Raw genomic sequence first — 19,875 nt, 5'->3', positions numbered from 1 at the left:
AGTATTAATTAACAATGTAATTAATCATATTAACATTAATTTGTTCAATAAAAATAGAACAAATACTTCTTAGGTCCTTTATTCCAAGGGTAACTTTGAAAGAAAAATTAATTCTTTCTTGATATTTGAAAATATCAATGAGAACTTGGTCTGCCCCTCACTTATTAATGAGATGATTTTTCTAGTTACAAATTACAAGACTTAATCCCTTTTTCTTGATATATTAAATTTTTTACTAAATGAAATTCTTAAAATCTCTTAGAAGCCACACGATTCAAACATGCTTCAAAGTTTCAATTAATATTTTAACTTTACGGTAATGGAACATTATCTATGTTATTATTTACACGTAATTATATTAGTTTATTATGATTAACTATTATTATATAAAAAGTATATTAATTAACTATGATTAAACGATTAAAAGTGAATATAAAGAAAGTTAGAAACTTAGAACCAGAATATTTTTTGTACATTACACGTGGACTACCCCGAGGATGCCTATTGGAGGAGCCACCTCATAAGGTTCTACTCGTCATTGGTCTCCAAAAGGCAATAAAAGCCGCCATACCTCATCATCTTCTTAACCATTTATTAAGGACAAAACAATATTCATAAGTAACGAATATCCTATTATTTTTATTTTCTTTTTTCTTCCTTTATTTTCAGGTTGTACAAATCTATTCCTCAGCCCACAAAAATAACAAAGTTAAAGTATCTAATTCTTGTTGTAAAGTTGAATGTCTTAGAACTTTTTTAAAATACTTGAAAGAAAAATTATATAATTAGAAAGTAGAAGTGTTACTAATTACAAACTATGAATAATTAAAAATTATTAGACTTTTAAAAATAAATATAATATAATATTCCATCAAATGCAATTTATGTGACAATATCTTCTTAGTCAGTTAAAAAAAACAATGATAACTTTTTAAATTCTGAACTAATATAATTTAAACTTTCATCTTACCATTAATACAAAAAATTATACATAATAATAAATTTAACCCAAATAACCGCGACACCTAATCTTTTAAACTAAAAATAGTTCGGCATATATATATATATATATATATATATATATATATATATATATATATATATATATATATATATAACTGTGTATAATGGATATATACCAACTAAAAAGAGTAAATGTTGGATATGAGTAACAATCCCTTATGACTACATTTATTTCCTTAGACTTTACCACATTACTTAAAACAAAAAGATAACACGCAATGGGTAATAGAGTACATATTTTTCCAATAATAATCATAAAAAAGTTGAGAAGAAAAAGTCCAAATCTTTGATTAGGACATTAATAAAGTAGCTATTTAGATCTACTCAACGACTAGAATCAGTCGGCCCTTTCTTGTACAAACCAAAAAACTTTCTGGAAATTAACGAAAAAAAGAAAGAGAATAAAAATTCCAGAACTCAGCGAAGAGAATATGAAGCTATCAACCTGATAATTCGTGTCGGGACTCGAATAAACATTTCCTTTCTTCAACACAGTTTACACGTTTCATTCTGAACTTTTCCACTCTTTTTTGTTTTCTTCTTTTCCATTTTCTCCACTCTATCAATAAATTCTCTACCTAGGTCAATAAAGGTGATTCTTTTTTTCCTTAGATCACCAAATACATGATTTGGGTGTTCTCAATTTGCTGTAAAGATCTAATTTTGACAGTTTCTAGGTGTTAATTTTGACTTTTGTTCATCTGGGTCATTGTTATTTTCGTCCAAGATGAAGAAAAAGCTAGGGTTTTTAGTGTGTGTTTGGTGTCTTGTAATTGGGTGTAGTTATGGTAGATTTGTGGTTGAAAAGAATAGCTTGAGAGTAACTTCACCAGACTCAATCAAAGATGTGTATGAGTGTGCAATTGGGAATTTTGGGGTCCCACAATATGGAGGAACATTGGTTGGTAATGTTGTGTACCCTAAAGCTAATCAAAAGTCTTGTAAGAGCTTTGAAAGTGCTGATATTTCATTTAAATCTAAGGCTGGTAGCATGCCTGTCTTTGTTCTTGTTGATCGTGGAGGTAAAAGTTTCTGACTTTTCTGCCCCTTCTAATTGGAAATTTTTACTTTAATATTTTTGGTACTGATTCACTTGTCAGAAATTATTTTTCTGATTATTGTTGGGTGCATTTTTCTTAAGCCGAGAGTCTTTCGGAACCAGCCTCTCTATGGGTGCATTTTATATATTTAGGCGCTTAGGATTATATAGATTATCTTGATTTTGTTTTTCTTGATAACTTATGTAATCTGATTTCAGGCTTGTTTATGTCAATCAACTTTGCCTCAGGGGGCTATATGCATCTTTTGTATCCATTTTACTGTAGGGATCTTTACACAAATAGCTGGCCAGATTCAATGTTTACTTTTTTCTAGCCAACCGATTATACACATGTTACACATGAATTATACATGTATTATATATTTGCCGGCTATTTTTAGTTTAAACAGTTGGGTGGACAGCTATTTAAGTTAATTCTTCAGGCCCTTGTCGTTTCCATGCTGAACTGTCGTTTGAGGCAATTAGGGATTCTCTAGTTTAGATTTCCTTAATATTGGATTTTCTAGCCTGTTAATATACCTCAATAAGTTTTTGCTCTCTGTTATCAATCTTCAAATATTTCAAGAATGCAGTAACGGCATTCTTATAAAGCCAAACCAATCAAAGAGAACTAGAAAAGAAAAAGAAGCTTTTTTTCTACATCGGTGATACCTTTTGAAGTTGGGCGCTGTTTTGTAGTCTTTCTAATAAGCATGCACTTGTATTTGGCTCTTCCGGTGAACATGAGGAATTTTTTCTATGTTTGCGTTTTGTATTTAGCTGGATTTTCTTATTAATCTATGTTGTATATGTTCAACGTTCCAACCTGAATGAATTCTCCACCTCCATTATCAAGCATTTAAGATTGGATAATTAGTGGTGGATGACCAACGTAGAGCTTGTTAAACTATGTACGCATCTAATATGTGTCTCCTTTACCTTTTTTGGTCTGTGTATACTGCTGCTCGGCAGACTGCTATTTCACACTAAAGGCTTGGAATGCTCAAAAGGCTGGAGCTGCTGCTATTCTTGTTGCCGATGATCGCAGTGAACCTTTGATTACCATGGACACTCCCGAGGAAGAGGACGCGCAGGCGAATTATCTGCAAAATATAACTATTCCTTCAGCTCTAATTAGTCAATCTCTTGGGGATAGCATTAAGAAGCAACTGTCTAAAGGGGAGATGGTTAACATAAACCTTGATTGGCGAGAGGCGCTTCCACATCCCGATGAAAGAGTTGAGTACGAGTTTTGGACAAACAGTAACGATGAGTGTGGCCCTAAGTGTGAGAGCCAGAGAGAGTTTGTCAAAAACTTCAAAGGCGCCGCCCAGATACTCGAGCAGAAGGGATATACGCAGTTCACTCCCCATTACATAACGTGGTATTGTCCTGAGGCATTTATTTTGAGCAAGCAATGCAAGTCTCAGTGCATCAACCATGGAAGATACTGTGCTCCGGATCCTGAGCAAGACTTCAGCAAAGGTTATGATGGAAAGGATGTTGTTTTGCAAAATTTGCGCCAAGCTTGCTTTTACAAGGTTGCCAATGAAAGTGGCAAGCCCTGGTTGTGGTGGGACTATGTTACTGACTTTGCAATCCGGTGTCCAATGAAAGAGAAGAAGTACACGAAAGAGTGTGCAGATCAAGTAGTCAAATCACTTGGTAAGTTGGAGTTCCTTCTCTTTAGTGTTTCTGCTGTTGAATGTTCAGCTCATACACATTATTGCCAGTATAGATGTACATTTAACGTTAATAGTTCAATTTACCAACTGCAATTTGTGTTGCTCTTTCTTTTGTAATGTAATGGTGATGGTTAGTTACTGCTGTTACTATATTTTGGTAGTATTTCTATCTTCATATCCTTTTCCATGAGCAGTGAGAACTTTGTTGTAGGCATAACTTTCTGATGCTAATTTTGTTGCACTAATTAGCCGGAGTGAGATAAAGCTGAATACTAGGCTCGCCTGCTCGGTTATCATCTTGTTTGAGCTGAAATCAACATACACCTAGTTGAAACTATCTCTCCCTTTGGTTGAAGATGCAAAATTAAGCTTAACACCGATTGATACTTTAAGAGAAAATCAATTTTTGCTAAACAATATATTTGTTACTTGATTAATATTGCTCTCACTGGCTCCGAGTTACAGAGTTTTGTTGGTATAACTTCAAATGTATATGATATACATACAAATTACAATATATGATTTCCTCAGTTTTCTACAGGATTAAGAGGAAATTTTCTGTAGAAAACAAAAGAGGATATTTTTGTAACTGAACATATTCTCTCTCCTCTGTGATGCTATGATGTTGATGAATAATTTTCTTGCTTGCTGATAAAAAAAACTTCGTCTAAGCCTCAAGCACTTAGTTACTATTAGTATTCTATTACGCAAAAGTCCTCTTCAGAATCCCCATTTTAGTCTTGGTTTTGATGGTACACTTAATATTCTGAAGATAACAATAGCCTGAGTATTAGCTCAAGAATATTCTGACTTCCTGATAGCACAGGATTATTTGTCAAAAATGTCAGTCCACCTTTTTTTTTTGAAAGCTGAAAGGATTATGCCTTGTATTGTTTTATAATTTGTGTTTTCAGTTAATATGGTTCTGCGCTAATTAATTTCCTTCTTCTTTGTAAATTTGAGATTTTGTCTAACTGTTAACCTTCCCCCCCCCCCCCCCCTGCAATAGGCTTTGATGTAAAACAGATAGATAAATGCGTTGGAGATCATGAAGCAGATGTTGACAACCCTGTTCTAAAGGCTGAACAAGAAGCGCAGGTATGTGTCGGGGAAAAAAACAAATGATAGGAAAGCTCTATTTTTAACCTCCTCGACCGTATTGTTTCTGATGGATTTTTTTGAATTGAATTTTTACTTTGGCGTTACTACTTTCAGATTGGCAAGGACTCCCGTGGAGATGTGACTATCTTGCCAACTCTTGTGATTAACAACAGACAGTACAGAGGTATGACTCATAGAATATAAGTGAGAAGGTGTATCTTGTCTAAATAAAAGAGATTTTCATTTTTTAGTGTTATCATCTTTATAGGCAAGCTGGACAAGGGAGCAGTTCTCAAGGCTATTTGTTCCGGTTTTGAGGAGACAACAGAGCCTGCAATTTGTTTAACCGATGGTCATTTCCTTTTAATCCTCTCTTTTTGCTTTGAAGACATTATAATTGCACCAATAGTCGTGCTTGCATACTTTTTTATGCATTTAATCATTTTTATAAATTGTGGAATCACACTTGTTCTTTTTTTAAAAAAGAAATTTCAAAAGTCGAGTCATTTTTCTGCATTTCCACCTCCAAAAGCACACGACTGATTCTTGCAGATCTGGCCCTAGCTTATCCGACATATTCCAACTAATAATTTTGCTGATACACAAAACTTAGCTATTATTGCTTGGTAAACAATTACTTTGGTCGATATAGCCTTCACGACGAGCTGGTACATAATCTCTATGGTCTCCAGTAAGGTGGTATTCACAAGTTGTTTTACACTTCTCAGACATACAAACAAATGAGTGCTTAGAGTCAAATGGTGGGTGCTGGCAGGACAAGGCTGCTAACATTACTGCATGCCGGGTATTCAGTCATTTTTCAGTTGATATGATAGAATAATTTTGCATCTTTCCATCTAATTTAGTGCTAGCTAATTTCCTATGCCGTGAATTTAACTTATGCTGCAGGATACTTTCCGTGGGAAAGTATGTGAATGCCCAATGGTTCAGGGAGTAAAATTTGTTGGTGATGGTTATACTCAATGTGAAGGTATATAAGAATCTATGTTCAAAATCTTGGTCATATAAATACACTGCTCAGACGCATGAGCATTGTCCTCAGAGGCTTAATCTTTTGCGCTTTTGGTTTGACAGCATCTGGAGCATTACGCTGTGGAATAAATAATGGAGGTTGTTGGAAGGGAACCAAGGACGGCAGGACATTTTCTGCTTGCATAGTAAGAGGCTGCATTCAAGCATAATTACCTACCTCTTGAACTTTACTCTTCGGCATTCCCCTTCTTTTATGAGGGTTGCTTACCCCCTTCCTATCTTCTGGTTTTACTGAAGCAGCGGATTGGAATATGAAATGTTCTTGTTTCTTAATTTTATTAGAGAATTGATGCTAGAAAAATAATTTTTCATCTTTGAATTGCCCCCTTCTTTTTTGGCTCTTACAGGTTCTAACTTTACTGGTTTTACATGAGTTATTCTTTAGACGAGTTTCCTTGTGTCTCAATTTCATTCTGTGAACCGGGAAACTAAACGTTTTTCCTTATCTTGTTAGGATGACCACACAAAGGGTTGTAAATGTCCACCAGGATTCAAAGGAGATGGAGTGAATAGTTGTGAAGGTACAGAGAATCTATTATTCATTATATATCTTTTTTTTGAAATTTGCTGCTGTTAGCATTTGTGGAATAAATCGGGGTTGTCAGTTGTTAGAATCTTCTTAACTCTCATCTACTTGAGGATTTAGATCTCCGTTCTCTTTGATTGCAACAAAAAGTTTTCCACTTCCTTTTTCTCTGTAGAACCGTCATCTAATTTTCCATCCTAGAAAAACATTATCCTGTATATGCCCATAGAGATGTAAAGGTAGGAATAGTCTTGCTTTTTATTTAGTACTCCTCTGTAGCATCTTATGTGACACGCTTTCCTTTTTCGTCTGTCTCGAAAAAAATGACACCCATCTCTTTTTTTGAAATTGTTAGAAGTTTTATATTCTCATTTTACCCTTAAGGACATGACTTGTTGGGACCACGTGATATAAACATTCATTCTTGATTGGGATAGAGAAAATTAAAAGATTTGGAACTCTCACCATTACTCAATTAAAAGGATAATTTGATAATCTGCATATATTTGTTTACATGTTAAAAGGCTTCTTTAATTTTCTTAAGCTCTATGCCCAATCAAACGGTTTACATAAAATGGGACAGAGGGAGTACCGATATGGCTAATATTTTGATGAGATCCGAGTTTTTATCTTTTTGCTCTTTTGCAGATATTGATGAATGCAAAGAAAGGCTAGCATGTCAGTGCCCAGAGTGCAAATGCAAGAATACATGGGGTGGTTATGACTGCAGTTGCAACAGCAATTTGTTGTACATGCACGAACATGACACGTGTATAAGTGAGTTTGAAGTTTTTATATTGATGGAAATATGTTTTTAACGATGGATGAAGCTAGTTAAATGTTTTATAATATGATGGTTGTGATGCTAAATTAGCTTCTTTATCTGTAACAGAATTTCACGAACAGCTTTGAGCTACTGTGGTTTCAAAATCCGATATAGTTTGATCTCTTAACTTTTTTTGAAAAAAGATGCAGGCAAGGATGTTAAAACAGAATTTAGCTGGGGCCTTGTTTGGGTTATCATCTTGGGTTTGGCAGCTGCAGGAGTTGGAGCATATGCTGTGTACAAGTATAGGATCCGGGTATGTCATGTTAATTTGTTCTTAATTCATCATTTTTGGTCAACAATGACCTTTGGGTTTGGGATACAGAACAGTGTCAAAAGTTGGAAATCTAGTGCTAACCCAGAGTTAGTTTACCGGAGTGTACATGTATCCACCTATAATGCTCTCTTTGAATAATTGTCCACCTTGAGAGTTTCTGAGAAGAAATCTAAGGAACAGGATTCCACCAGATAAAACCAAGATTAACTTCTTTTGGAGCCCAATATGACAAACAACTTAGAAATGTCGTGACATATTTATTTCACACTGGAAAAGTCATTACATGTTCATTCGGGTCTTACTCTGTGCGCTGCAACAGCCATATCCGTGGCATGTTCATCAGTTGTTGATCAAGTGTTCTTTTTCCCTTTTTTCTGCCTCCCCTGGAATTTTAATCATCAAATCAGTTTATGCAGAAATATGTGGCCATTGCCTTAAGTGCAGTTTTATCTGTGTTCTAGGCTTCTGGTTCATGTTATGTTCTTTCCAAGTGTATGTAACCAGAAAACCTATTCATATGCAGAGATACATGGATTCAGAGATCCGCGCCATCATGGCGCAGTATATGCCTTTGGATAATCAAGGAGAGGTGCCTAATCATGTTTCCCACGGAAATGTCTGATAATAGTCGTCACTGAAGAATGATTGCGCGGGTAGAGTGTAACATCAAGTGATGTCGCGATCAGCTCTTTTTTTCAGTTGGCATGCGGTTCTTTTGTGCTTGTGTCATTCTACTGCAACTCTCACTGTTGGTGAGGTCCTATTTATGTATATGTTCCATCCTAACAATACACATAAACTCCCAATTATGATAGGGGAAATTTTCTGTAGTGGGGTATGCACAATGGTCTTTCACTTTGGACACAAGCTTAATGAAGGGTGAAATTTTTTAGGAACAAAATTTATGCCACTTTAGAGGGAAAATGACGACTTTCCCTGATAATTTGCCGCTTTAACGGGGGATTAGGTTTACATGTTATGCGGTGAATAATAATGAAGGGGTTATTGTTTGGTGAGTAAAAATGCAGAAATTATTATGTGATGATTAATAATGAAATGATATGCAGGGATTATTTACTTTAAGGCCGTTCTTGTTTTTAAATAGTAATTCTCATATTTCTGATATATGTATTCTTGATTTATATTCTATCTCGCATAAAATAAGACATCAATTTTCACATAACTTAATACCGTATTGAAACGTTGCAATAGTTAATGGAGATCACTTTTTTCCTATGTGCTACAACAACAATAAACTTGGTGAAATTTCACAAGTCTGGGGAGAGTATTGTGTACGTTAGGGGTGTCAATGGATATTCAAAAGGAATTTTTATATTCCTATGCCATATAGAAAATTAATGTTTAAGGTTTGATATAATTACACTTAGTATATCTAATTACCAATTATATACCATTAGTGGTTTTTAAGGGTATTAATTACACTCATAATTTAATGGTACTGTATATTCCTTCTAATACCACTTCCCCCACGTTTCTCTCTCCACTTCCCACACCTTCACCCACGTTCTCTTTCCACACCCACGATTTCTGTATCAAAATCCCATTATTTCTTCCATAGTCAAGGCTTTGAATTCAAATTTGGGTTTTCAAAAGACATTGTTTGTTTGGATTGGATGTTATTGCAAAGAATTGAGAATTCTCTCTACGTCTCTCTCTATCTCGTAATCCCAAATTTCAATAATATAAGAGGAAAGGAAAAGAGAGCAGCAATTCCACCATTGACAGCCATTAAAAAGCTTTGAAGCTTTGAATTCTAATTTGAGTTTTCAAAAATCATTATTTGTTTGGATTAGGTCTTGTTGTAAATAATTGGGAATATGGTTTGGAGTTTATATCTCAATTTTGAGGGGTTTTGGTGAAGATTAGACTTGATTTTGGCTGAATTTCAGATTGAAACTCGAAGAAGAGGACGACATGACATACATTATATTGCAGAAATTGTAGATAAATTGTAGAAAAATTGTAGACTGTTGTTTATTTATTTTTGAGCTTTGTGTTTTTGTGTTAAAAGTTTTGATGGGAGCTTGTTATTCCACTTCGTCTGTTTTGGAGCTAACTTGTGCAGAGGAGAAGATGTTTTTTAAGTTATATATATTGCTATACCTTTAAATTCAAGAAAGTATAGTTGTATTGTATTTAAAGAGGCGTGAATTTGTAGAATAAGTTGAATATGAGGAATGAGTCAAATAAGACTCACAATGGCTTATTTTCTACATTTAATCTACAACAAAACTACATATCATTTGAAAAATTAATATGAAAATACAGAATTTCAATGTTTCTACAAATTATCTACAAAATTTCTTAGGAAGATCTATCCATTCATCATGTTTTTTTGGATTCCATATTTAGCATAACAGTTTCGTAAGGAATAACAAGAACATATAGGAGAATCATAGAAATTGTAGCATAATCGGGATTTTCGACATAATACAAATAATCTATAATTTATCGACAAAATATCTACAAACTGGGTACATTGAATTTTAATATCCCAATTCCCATTCAGTTATAGTATAATTGGGATTTTTGACATAACTGCGTTTTCGCAGAAGATTTGTAGAAGTTTTAGTAGTTTTTTATTTGTGAAAAAAGAAAATAAAGCATCTACAATCAGAATACAAATAATCTACAATTTATCTATAAAATATCTACAAACTGGGTACATATTTGGACTCGACATGATTCCCCTGAAATGTATGTTTCACATTTTTGATATATATTTTTGTCCAAAACAGTACTAAATCATCCACTTAAATACAATTTTTATACAATGTTGTTCAAATTTTATACAATAGGTAAATGAATAAAAGAAAAATAAATAAACAACAGTCTACAATTTTTCTACAATTTATCTACAAATTTTTTATAATTAACTCCTCAAAATTGAGATATAAACTCCAAACCATATTCCCAATTATTTTCAACAACACCCAATACAAACAAATAATGATTTTTGAAAATTCAAATTTGAATTCAAAGCTTTTTAATAGATGTCAATGGTGGAATTGCTGCTCTCTTCTGCAAAAAACGCAATTATGAATGTGCTTGATTATGTCGAAATACGCAAATCTTCTGCAAATTCGCATAAAACAGAGTGTATACAAATCTTCGGTGTTATTCGACATAATTGCGTTGTTCGACAAATTCACATAAAACAGAGTGTATCACGCAGATTCACATACAGAGTGTATCGCAAAAACAGAGTATGGAAAATTTGAAACGAAGCCGACGATAATTATGAATGTGCGTGATTTGTGTTGTGGAAGATCTGAAAGAATATTTAATTCCTCAGTTTTAGCGCGCCAAAATAAGGAATCCTACAACTACAATGATTCCTTATTTAATGCATTGTCTATATTTTGTAGAAATACTATTAGCATGAAGGGTAATATGCAAACTATGAACATATTTGGTAATATAGTTTTCTATATGGTATAGGAACGAAAATTTCCCTATTCAAAAACCGACTAAACCGATCGAACCGTATTGTACCGAATTGATTTTTAAATTTCTTTTAATAAAGCCGAAGGTTTTTATATAAATCTATAACCGTACCGATAACTAGGGTAGGTTTTTAATTTTATGAAAATAAACCGAAAAATACCGAACTGTACCGAATAAATTTGTATATGAATATATATATATATATATATATATATATATATATATATATATATATATATATATATATATATATATATATATATATATATATATATATATATATATATTAAGTTTAAAAATAGTAAAGTGCTAAATTTTTCCTTGGCCTTGGAATCGTAAAAACAGTTATAAGCTGACAAGTAATTAAAAATCAAAATCCTAATCCCAAATCTATTATGGTACTCCTATTGAAATTAAATTATTTTCAGTATATTCACTAGCAAGACACAAGATATTCTAGTGATTATGAGTAGTAAACTATAATATACTGAACATATTTCCTTTCGTATGATTTAGATTTTTTTTTTTTTTTGAATATTTGATCTTCCAGTGAAACTACAATATATACATGAATACATGATTTTTTGAATTGCAATGTATACATGATTTTTTTTTGAATATTTAATCTTCCATAGACTTTATTCTTGAGTCCCAGCTTGGTTAATATCTTTTCACACGTGTGATTATATTTTTTTGTTTTTGCTTAGTTTCTTTTATGCTATTGTAGAATAGTTGATAGATCTAACTCTAGCCATCTTTCACGTTTTCTTAATTCATTATCCTTTGAACAGTAAAAATGTCTAGAGAATTTTGTTAAGTCCTATAAAAGTACGTCTGTTATTACATTCTACTTCTACTAGTGAGTTTTACATGACAACAACAACAACAACAACAACAACAACAACAATAACGACCCAGTATAATCCCACAAGTGGGGTCTGGGGAGGGTAATATGTACGCAGACCTTACCCCTACCCCGAAGGGTAGAGAGGTTGTTTCCAGGAGACCCTCGGCTCAAAAAGCAACAGGAGCCGATATATTAGTACCATAAAAATGCATAATAAAATAACAGCAGTATAAGAGATATGAAATATGAAATACAGAATACGAAATACGAAATAGATGGCTGTAACAACGGTGAGTTTTACATGACTTTTAATAAAATACCGAAAATTAACTGAACCGTACCTATACCGAAGAGAAATCGACATGACTGGGACGGTTTTGAAAAGTCTAACTTTGGTTATACATAATAGAATAATCGAAAAATTGGTGTGGTGTAAATTTTATAAAATAACCGACCAAACCATTGACACCCCTAGTGTACTCAGGCATTACCCTTACCTTATGAAGGTAGAAAAGCTGTTTCTGAAAGATCCTCCGCTCCTTATATGGTGATTTTTATTTTTTATTTTTTATGCTGGAAGTAATTATACTAATACAATCAACTAAAAAATATTTAAAAGTAAACATTCTGTCCGCAAAATAAACTATATTATAGAGCTCAACTTCAAGGTTATTTAGATCAAGCACCATGACTGCTTGTCTGCTTGGTAAAACATTAAAGCTGATCAAGGAGTCAAAACAAAGAAATGTGGCATTTCTATATTGGAGTTTTAATTTTTTTTTTCCCAGTTACACTCAATTTCGATGAAGAGATTGCAAAAAAGTTTATATTATGGTAGTCAATGGCTAGACAAACTCTGAATGGGTAATACAAAACCTGCTCATAAGCTGAAAAACACATTATTTTCGCGATGAAAAGTTGGGATAATCCTACTAATAATTGGTATTTAGACTCCTATGCCACACCATTGATCAAGATTGAATTCCAAAATATAATGTCTTTTTTCGTTCAAATAGCTTTATTGTACTGATTGATTGCTATTGTGCTGTATTAATACAAGCGATTTACAGCTCCAGGCAATGAAATAAATTTTCATCTACCACTTAATATATTAGTGAAGACCATTTTAACAACTTCCTTATCCTATGGTTCATCAATATTTCAAGAGTAGCCATGTCAAACGTGTGATATTAGTATTAAAAAGTACTGGGTATTTTATACAATTTTTTTATAAAAAAATATATTAAAGAATTAGCAACATAACGTTTCTTCACGTCTATATATCATGTTATACACAGCACATCAGGTCTTTAAAGATGTGCTTTCTCTAATCTAGAATACAAGGATGATTCGGTATTACACTTCAATGAAAGTTTACTTATAACGAAGATAATTCAGAATTAACTCAGTTCCGTTATAAACTACCAATAGATACTAGATAACACGTGTAGCAAATATTGTCAAAAATTTTCAATGTTGAAAAACATTTAAATAAGTCAATGCCAATGAATTTGGTGCTCATCTGTCCATCAACAAAAGTAATTATCTAATCTAATTAAAGTTTTACACGAGTTATTACTTAATTACTAAGAACCTTAAATGTGGTTAAGATGTCAAGAGATTCTCTCAACAAAGAACCACACGCTGTGGTCCATACAATTACAGTCTTGCTCTTGAATACAGTGTCACAATTTATACACAGGATAAATATTTAACAAAATACACTAACCTACAACTCATTATTTCAATGTTAGTATATATAAGTACAATGTTACACATCCATCTTTTGAAGGAATTAATGTAATCAGATGTAGGTTGTATTAGGAACCATCCTCAGAAGAGTTTTTATCAGGCGTCGAGGCATGTTTCCTGTTAACAAAGTCCAAGTACCCCTGCCACAAACCATCACAATTGTTGTATTACAACATGCAAAGTCTTCACTAACACCAAATTATGCTCTTTTTTCCCCAGAGAAGGGGCAAAGCTAATCCTGAAATGAATCTAACTGAAAAGGGACGCTAAGACTTTATCGAATCGTGAAAAATATATTGCAACTCTAGTTTGAACTAATGAACTCTTTATTAGATGTAAATGCTAGCCTAACAATTTGACTGCCCCAAAGAAGAAACACCAAAAACAAAAGGAGCTAAACAATTATGGACAAAGATCTGCCTCAGTTACTCTAGTTACTTAAATAAATATGAAAATAAAATAAAATCTAATCTTAGTTGAAAATAAGCGGAGACTATTACAGCTATGAATTACAAGATAAATTTATTTTTGTACAAACAATACTAATTTTCTCTAATGAGGCAAAAGTTTTTTTCGACAATTTCAGCCAGAAGTTATCCGAGTAAGAAGGAACTTGTCTAAGTGTTGCAAAGGAACATACTTCTTCAGTGAAGTAAACTATGAACTTGTCTAAGTGTTGAAACGGAACTATACAGATGGGGTAAGATCTTTTATTACCTGAAGTATTCCGACTGCAGCAAATTTGTCTAACATCGTCTTCGTCTGTGCTGGGTGCAACTTTAAAGGTTGTAGTAACAGTTCAACATTCTGAAAGCAAAACAGAACATATAATTGTTGGTCATTTCGAATTTGAAAGCAAAAGCTTGCTTATAGTTATTTAAAGTGTCATACTGTGGTAGGCCTAAATCCTTCTTTTACATGCAACTATAAGTTAACATTAAAATAACAAACGAAGATTTAAGCTCAGTTATCGTCCATAAGTCCATCAACTAACATTATTTTGGTGGAAGAGTAAAACGTAAACTAGTCACAACCTTTCAAAAAGAAGAATTGTGCGATACTGTCTTGATAATAAGACATGATCTTAAAAAGTTAAGATCATATACCTTAGATGTGAAACATTCATCCCAAAATGTGTACTTTACACCTCTAAGTTCCCCCGTCCGACAAAGGTCGTCAATGAGAAACTTAACTTGCACAGCCTGATAAAGAACAAAAAAATGTTGATTTCAAACCGCGCTAATAGAGCAGACCTAATCATTATCAAAGTGAAAACATACATCTCGACTCATCTTCTGTCTATCAAACGGATAGCCGAAAACAAAGGCCCCCAAGGAAAGTTCAGAAACCTGCAGACAAAAAAGGAAAAATAAGAGTTATTTGAAGGGAGAAGGGAGGATGAAATTTTGCATTTTGCAGAAGTACATTATTCACTATTATTATCGAAAGCAAGTTTTACTGTCATCCAAATATGATGAATGTACAATGTACATCCAAGTAACTTAGAACTCACAGAGTTTAGGTTTCTTTGTAGTACCGTGATGGTCAAAGGTGGAGAAAAGAGAGAAGCTGAATGGAAGAGAGCTGGGTTCATAACAAATGGACTTCTGCAAAACAATTATTAAGAAAATAGAATCTTTTATATGTAACTGTGCGTGTAGATTGACTAATCGATTTGGGTCTTTGAATTAGGTTAAAGTGGCAGAAGGCAAGCAACAAAACACTTTAACCACTTAATGAACCAAATTGCTAGATATAGTAAGTTAACCATATAATATTATGATAAGTTTACAAAAGAATCTGAGGAACCTATTAAGTAACAATATAGTCACATCAGTCTACATGGCAAAACGTGTATTATTCTTATGTTCATATACAGCTGGGGATTTCGTTGCAAGTCTCTCATTATTATTAAGCCATCATTTAACAATCCATTTTTAGGCAAATCAAAAGCAAATTTAACTTAGGACATGTAAAGTATAATCTTGCAAGATGGTTAACCTTACCAGACTCTGGAAATCTTTGGCCATCAAGTCGATATTTGTTTTCTTGCGGACGAGAACACTGCATGTACCCAACATTAATGTCATTTTTTTCTAACACAATGCTGTCATAAAACTGAGCATGACGTGACCAGAATTTTAGAAGTTTCAGAGAAGCTACATTACGCGAGAGGTGATGCAACTTTATTGGTTGAATCCGAAACAGCAAGACCAACATACTTATCGCCCACATCCAATCCAAGAAAACGACTACTTGCAAGTGTATTTGACTTGAGCAATTCTTGAAATAAGTTGTATGGCTTCATGTACTTCATCTGCCATAGAACCAACCAATCAGCTAATTTGTGAAACACTTACTTCAAATTCAAAGAAATTTTGTTTCCTATTGGAGGTATGATGCATCAAACCAGAACCAGTTAGCATGGCAAGATTTTAACACCTTCACTTGGGAATTTTTTTCTCTTGAAGGATAACCTTATCAACTTACCCATAAACAGATCAAAGGCACTCACAAAAAGGAGAGAATCCAGGATATAAACGCAGTGCGCTTACAATTCTACTGTGATAGCAACCAAAAGTAATCATGCCACGATAAAAAGATCGAGCAAAAAGTACTCATTTTCAATACATATCCACAAATTAATGAAAAATAATCAGAGCACATTGCACAAATATAAACACCGGCAGTACAATTATCCTTGACGAGCTTTTGGTTTTAAAATCTATAGGGAATAAACAGTTACAGGCCTAAACACAAAGAAGTTGTCATCTTTGGTAAAATTCAAAAGAACATCCATTCAGATGGTTTAAAGTGTGTAAGTTGTCCTACTTTACCACATCCCAAAAATCAATACATATTCAACGGGCGGGACTTCTCTTTGGCTCAACAAATAAAAAGACACTCACTTTCCACATCCAACATCACGTTCTTCGTCATTAAAGTATTCAGATGAGCTGAAAGAGGCAGCATACAGCCAATATCAATCTTTTTTAATTGTTTAGTTAAAATATAGCCTTTGACCTTAAATTACATAGGATACATTTTATTGTGCAAAGGATCAAAACTTGTCCCAAAACTCTATTTTCAAAGCTTATCCACACGAATCAAAAGTTGTCCCAAGACCTCAGTTTCAAATTCACCCAAGTCCAGGAAAAAAATCAGCAGTCGCGGAAAATGAGAGAAAAAAAAAAAGAAGTATGGGAAACAAGGAATAGAGACTGAATAAGTGTAGTAGTGGCCGAAAATAAGGTCTCAACCCACTCTTCATACTTACATTGATGAGCAAATGTGCTACGCTGATACACAACAGCCATTTAAGTACAAAATCAAACGGCCCTTAAACTCGATTGGAGGAAGAAAAGGGAATAAATTGAGATACTTCATCAACCTTAAATCAAAAATATAAGGGGAGAAACTGAGAAATCCTATATGGATATTGGTGTCATGAAACTACGAAGCTACGAAATTGAAATATATTTACCAATTGCTAACATAAAAAAGGAGTAAGAAGAAGACCTTTTCCGGCGACGGCGACGGAGACACGGAGAGAGTCGACGTGGAGGTGGAGATTGGTCGGTTGGACTCGCGGTCTGCCGAAGAGCTTCGAGCAGTGGCAAACTGGTGATTTTGAGGAAAGGGTTTTTCTGTTGTTTCTTCGTAGAGACAATAGTAAAGACTGAAAAACTAATTAAACATTGATTAGGATTTGTTGTTTAATAATAAAAAAAATTAATTTTAAAAAAGACTTTTTTGGGGGTTAAATGTAAGACTTTTTTCTAAAACAATGTCGGAGTCGTTTGGTACGCGAACCAAAATTATCCCGGAATTATAGTCCTAAGATTATAATCCCTAATTTTATCCCAACTAGGAGGTGAGATAAAATAATTCCAAATTTAATGGGATAAGGTGTGATATCCAAGATTAAGTTTGGGACAAAGTTTATACTTGTATATGCGTAAAACCGGGGCTAGTGAGCACCCCGATTTCCCAGTTACGCAAACGAAGCAAAGACATGACTGCAAGGAAGCGGAATCGAAGCCAGAAGCCTTTCGTATCATGGCCCGAGCAAAACACCTGCCCTGGAGCCATCAAGAGCACGTCCCCATGTCCGGTTCGAGATCCAAGACCTCGGAGAACATTACCATACGACACGATTAACAAAGGGTCGTGATATCCGCGTCCAACCGGATATCACGGCGTGAATCTCGGCCCGTATCAGTAGCAGATCAGTGATTAGCAAAAAGGAAGATTTTTACCTTTCTTAGAATTGTACTTAGGGTAAAATTCCCTTACTATACAAAGGGGAAGCTGATTATTCAATAGCGACACTGTAGCACGCATACCAAGGCAATATATATTTATTTTTCTCTGTTTCTAAAAGTTGTTGTTTTGGTTCATAAGTTCTTCATAAGCATTGGTTCGAAACCAAAGGCGAGCTTCTTGTTAAGCCTTTAACCGAGCCCGGGCTCACTATCATCACGGGGTTTAGTAGTTTGTTCTGTTCTGTATTTGCTTATCTTACGTTATTAATCACCTGTATTGAATTAGTCTATATATCCTTAAAACCGCGTATTGTTACCCATTTTTAAGGGTAAACAGTTGTTTGGCGCCCACCGAGTGGCTAAGGATAATAGTGGTAATTTAATACAAATTTTCATAACATACTCTCTTTTTACACTTGTTCGTTGAGATTTTAATTTCAGGTCAACTTAAGAATGTCAAACTCTCAATCTGCTCACTTGAATGTTTATGCTGAATCTGGCCACTATGGCAAAAACAAGCAGGCAAGCAGACATTCAATATACTCTTTACATACGAAGCATTCGGAAGCTAAATGCACATAATGTTTAGATGAAAAGAGTGGGTGATCAATGATTCATTTAGCTTTTCTCGGCACTATTTTCCTTCATATGATTAACATTAGCTCAACTAATATAATACACTGAATAAACAATCGTAAAGAATAACAACCAAAGGGAACCAAGGTGGAACATAGAGGAGAGGGGTATAGGCATTTTGACCAATATGTCAACTTAAATATAAAAAGGAAAAGAAAAGAAAAGAAAATTATGGAAGAGAGTTAATTGTACACTATACTGCATGTATAAACCAACTCTGTTAAATCTTTGGAAAATGAAAGGCTTGGGTAAAAGGAATGCCTAAGGAACATAATTCACAAACCCGAGCTCTCTGGACGGTTAGCCAAATGGGTTATAAAAATTAGCGGGTGCGATTTCGAATATCGACCCTGAATTGCTATCAAATCACAAATTTTAGCAAACTTCGTGGCTGACTTTATGCTGGCCTTAATACCCAAAGTCGAAAAGGAATTGTTGTTAACCTCGGGGACTTCCTCGGGGGTCTGGACCCTCTTTACGAACGGTGCCTCGAAAGCAAAAGGGTACGAACTCGGCATCGTGTTGAAGCTGCCTACGGGTAATGTAGTTAGGCGGTCTATTAGAACTGTGAAATTGACTAACAATGAGGCTGAGTGTGAGGCCATGAATGCAGGTCTCGAATTGGCTAGAAACCTTATGGATGAGGTGGTCGAAGCCAAGTGCGACTCCCTCTTTGTGGTAAATCAAGTTAATGGGACGTTCGAAATAAATGGGGAACGAATGTGAAGGTATTTATACAAATTTCAGGCAACAATGCATCAGTTCTAGGAGTGGACCCTATAGCACATACCCGGATATCAAAATAGCGAGGCTAGTTGGGGTCATCGGTTGATGATGATAATTTTAGGTCAGGAACGATCGTACAACTCATGAAATCGGTAGTGGAGGAAGGCCATGCCGAAATAAACTTAACACGTTTAACTTGGGATTGGAGAAACAAATACACAGACTATTTGAAGATTGGGAAGTGACCCTCGGATCCTAAAGAATTGAGAACTTTACGCACGAAGGCAACCCGGTTCAGCCTGTAAGGTACTCTATTTAGAAGAACATTTGACAGCCTACTCGCCATATGCTGAGGGGCGAGAAATACTGAATACGTCTTGAGAGAAGCTTATGAAGGCACCTGCGGAAACCATTCGGGGGCAGAATCTTTGGTTTGTAAAATAATCAGCGCCGGCTATTACTGGATCGACATGGATAAAGATGCAAAGGACTTTGTACGAAGATGTGACGGCTGCCAAAGACACGCACTGATGATCAATCTACCCGAAAAACTACTTCATTCGGTCTTGTCCCCATGTCCGTTCATGAAATGGAGAATGGATATTGTCGGTCCCCTGATGTCGGCACCTGGTAAAGAGCAATTCATACTAT

General features: G+C 34.4%; 2 protein-coding genes across 3 annotated transcripts; one reads left to right on the top strand and one right to left on the bottom strand.

The window, feature by feature from the left end:
* The first annotated feature begins 1,365 nt into the window (after positions 1-1,365).
* LOC104247350 (vacuolar-sorting receptor 1) lies at positions 1,366-8,613 on the top strand. 2 transcript variants are annotated; one of them, XM_009803338.2, is made up of 12 exons: positions 1,366-2,045; positions 3,035-3,727; positions 4,757-4,845; positions 4,963-5,032; positions 5,117-5,200; positions 5,577-5,653; positions 5,758-5,839; positions 5,944-6,026; positions 6,356-6,422; positions 7,076-7,204; positions 7,397-7,509; positions 8,054-8,613. In XM_009803338.2, exons 1-12 carry the CDS (start codon positions 1,751-1,753, stop codon positions 8,150-8,152), a joined length of 1,881 nt encoding a protein of 626 aa, XP_009801640.1. In that variant the 5' UTR covers positions 1,366-1,750; the 3' UTR covers positions 8,153-8,613. The 2 variants fall into 2 exon arrangements, with proteins under 2 accessions (XP_009801640.1, XP_009801642.1); XM_009803340.2 differs by having other exon boundaries at positions 1,367-2,045; positions 7,403-7,509.
* Positions 8,614-13,337: 4,724 nt separating this feature from the next.
* Positions 13,338-17,269, bottom strand: LOC104247351 (uncharacterized). Its single transcript, XM_009803341.2, has 7 exons — positions 17,117-17,269; positions 15,766-15,914; positions 15,604-15,661; positions 14,878-14,946; positions 14,704-14,799; positions 14,315-14,404; positions 13,338-13,737 (listed from the first exon to the last, which is right to left on the bottom strand). Exons 2-7 carry the CDS (start codon positions 15,912-15,914, stop codon positions 13,666-13,668), a joined length of 534 nt encoding a protein of 177 aa, XP_009801643.1. The 5' UTR covers positions 17,117-17,269; the 3' UTR covers positions 13,338-13,665.
* Between the last annotated feature and the right edge of the window lie 2,606 nt (positions 17,270-19,875).

Source organism: Nicotiana sylvestris, chromosome 12, assembly GCF_000393655.2.
Source record: "Nicotiana sylvestris chromosome 12, ASM39365v2, whole genome shotgun sequence".
Taxonomy (NCBI): Eukaryota; Viridiplantae; Streptophyta; class Magnoliopsida; order Solanales; family Solanaceae; genus Nicotiana; species Nicotiana sylvestris.
This window is presented reverse-complemented; position numbering and strand designations above follow the sequence as displayed.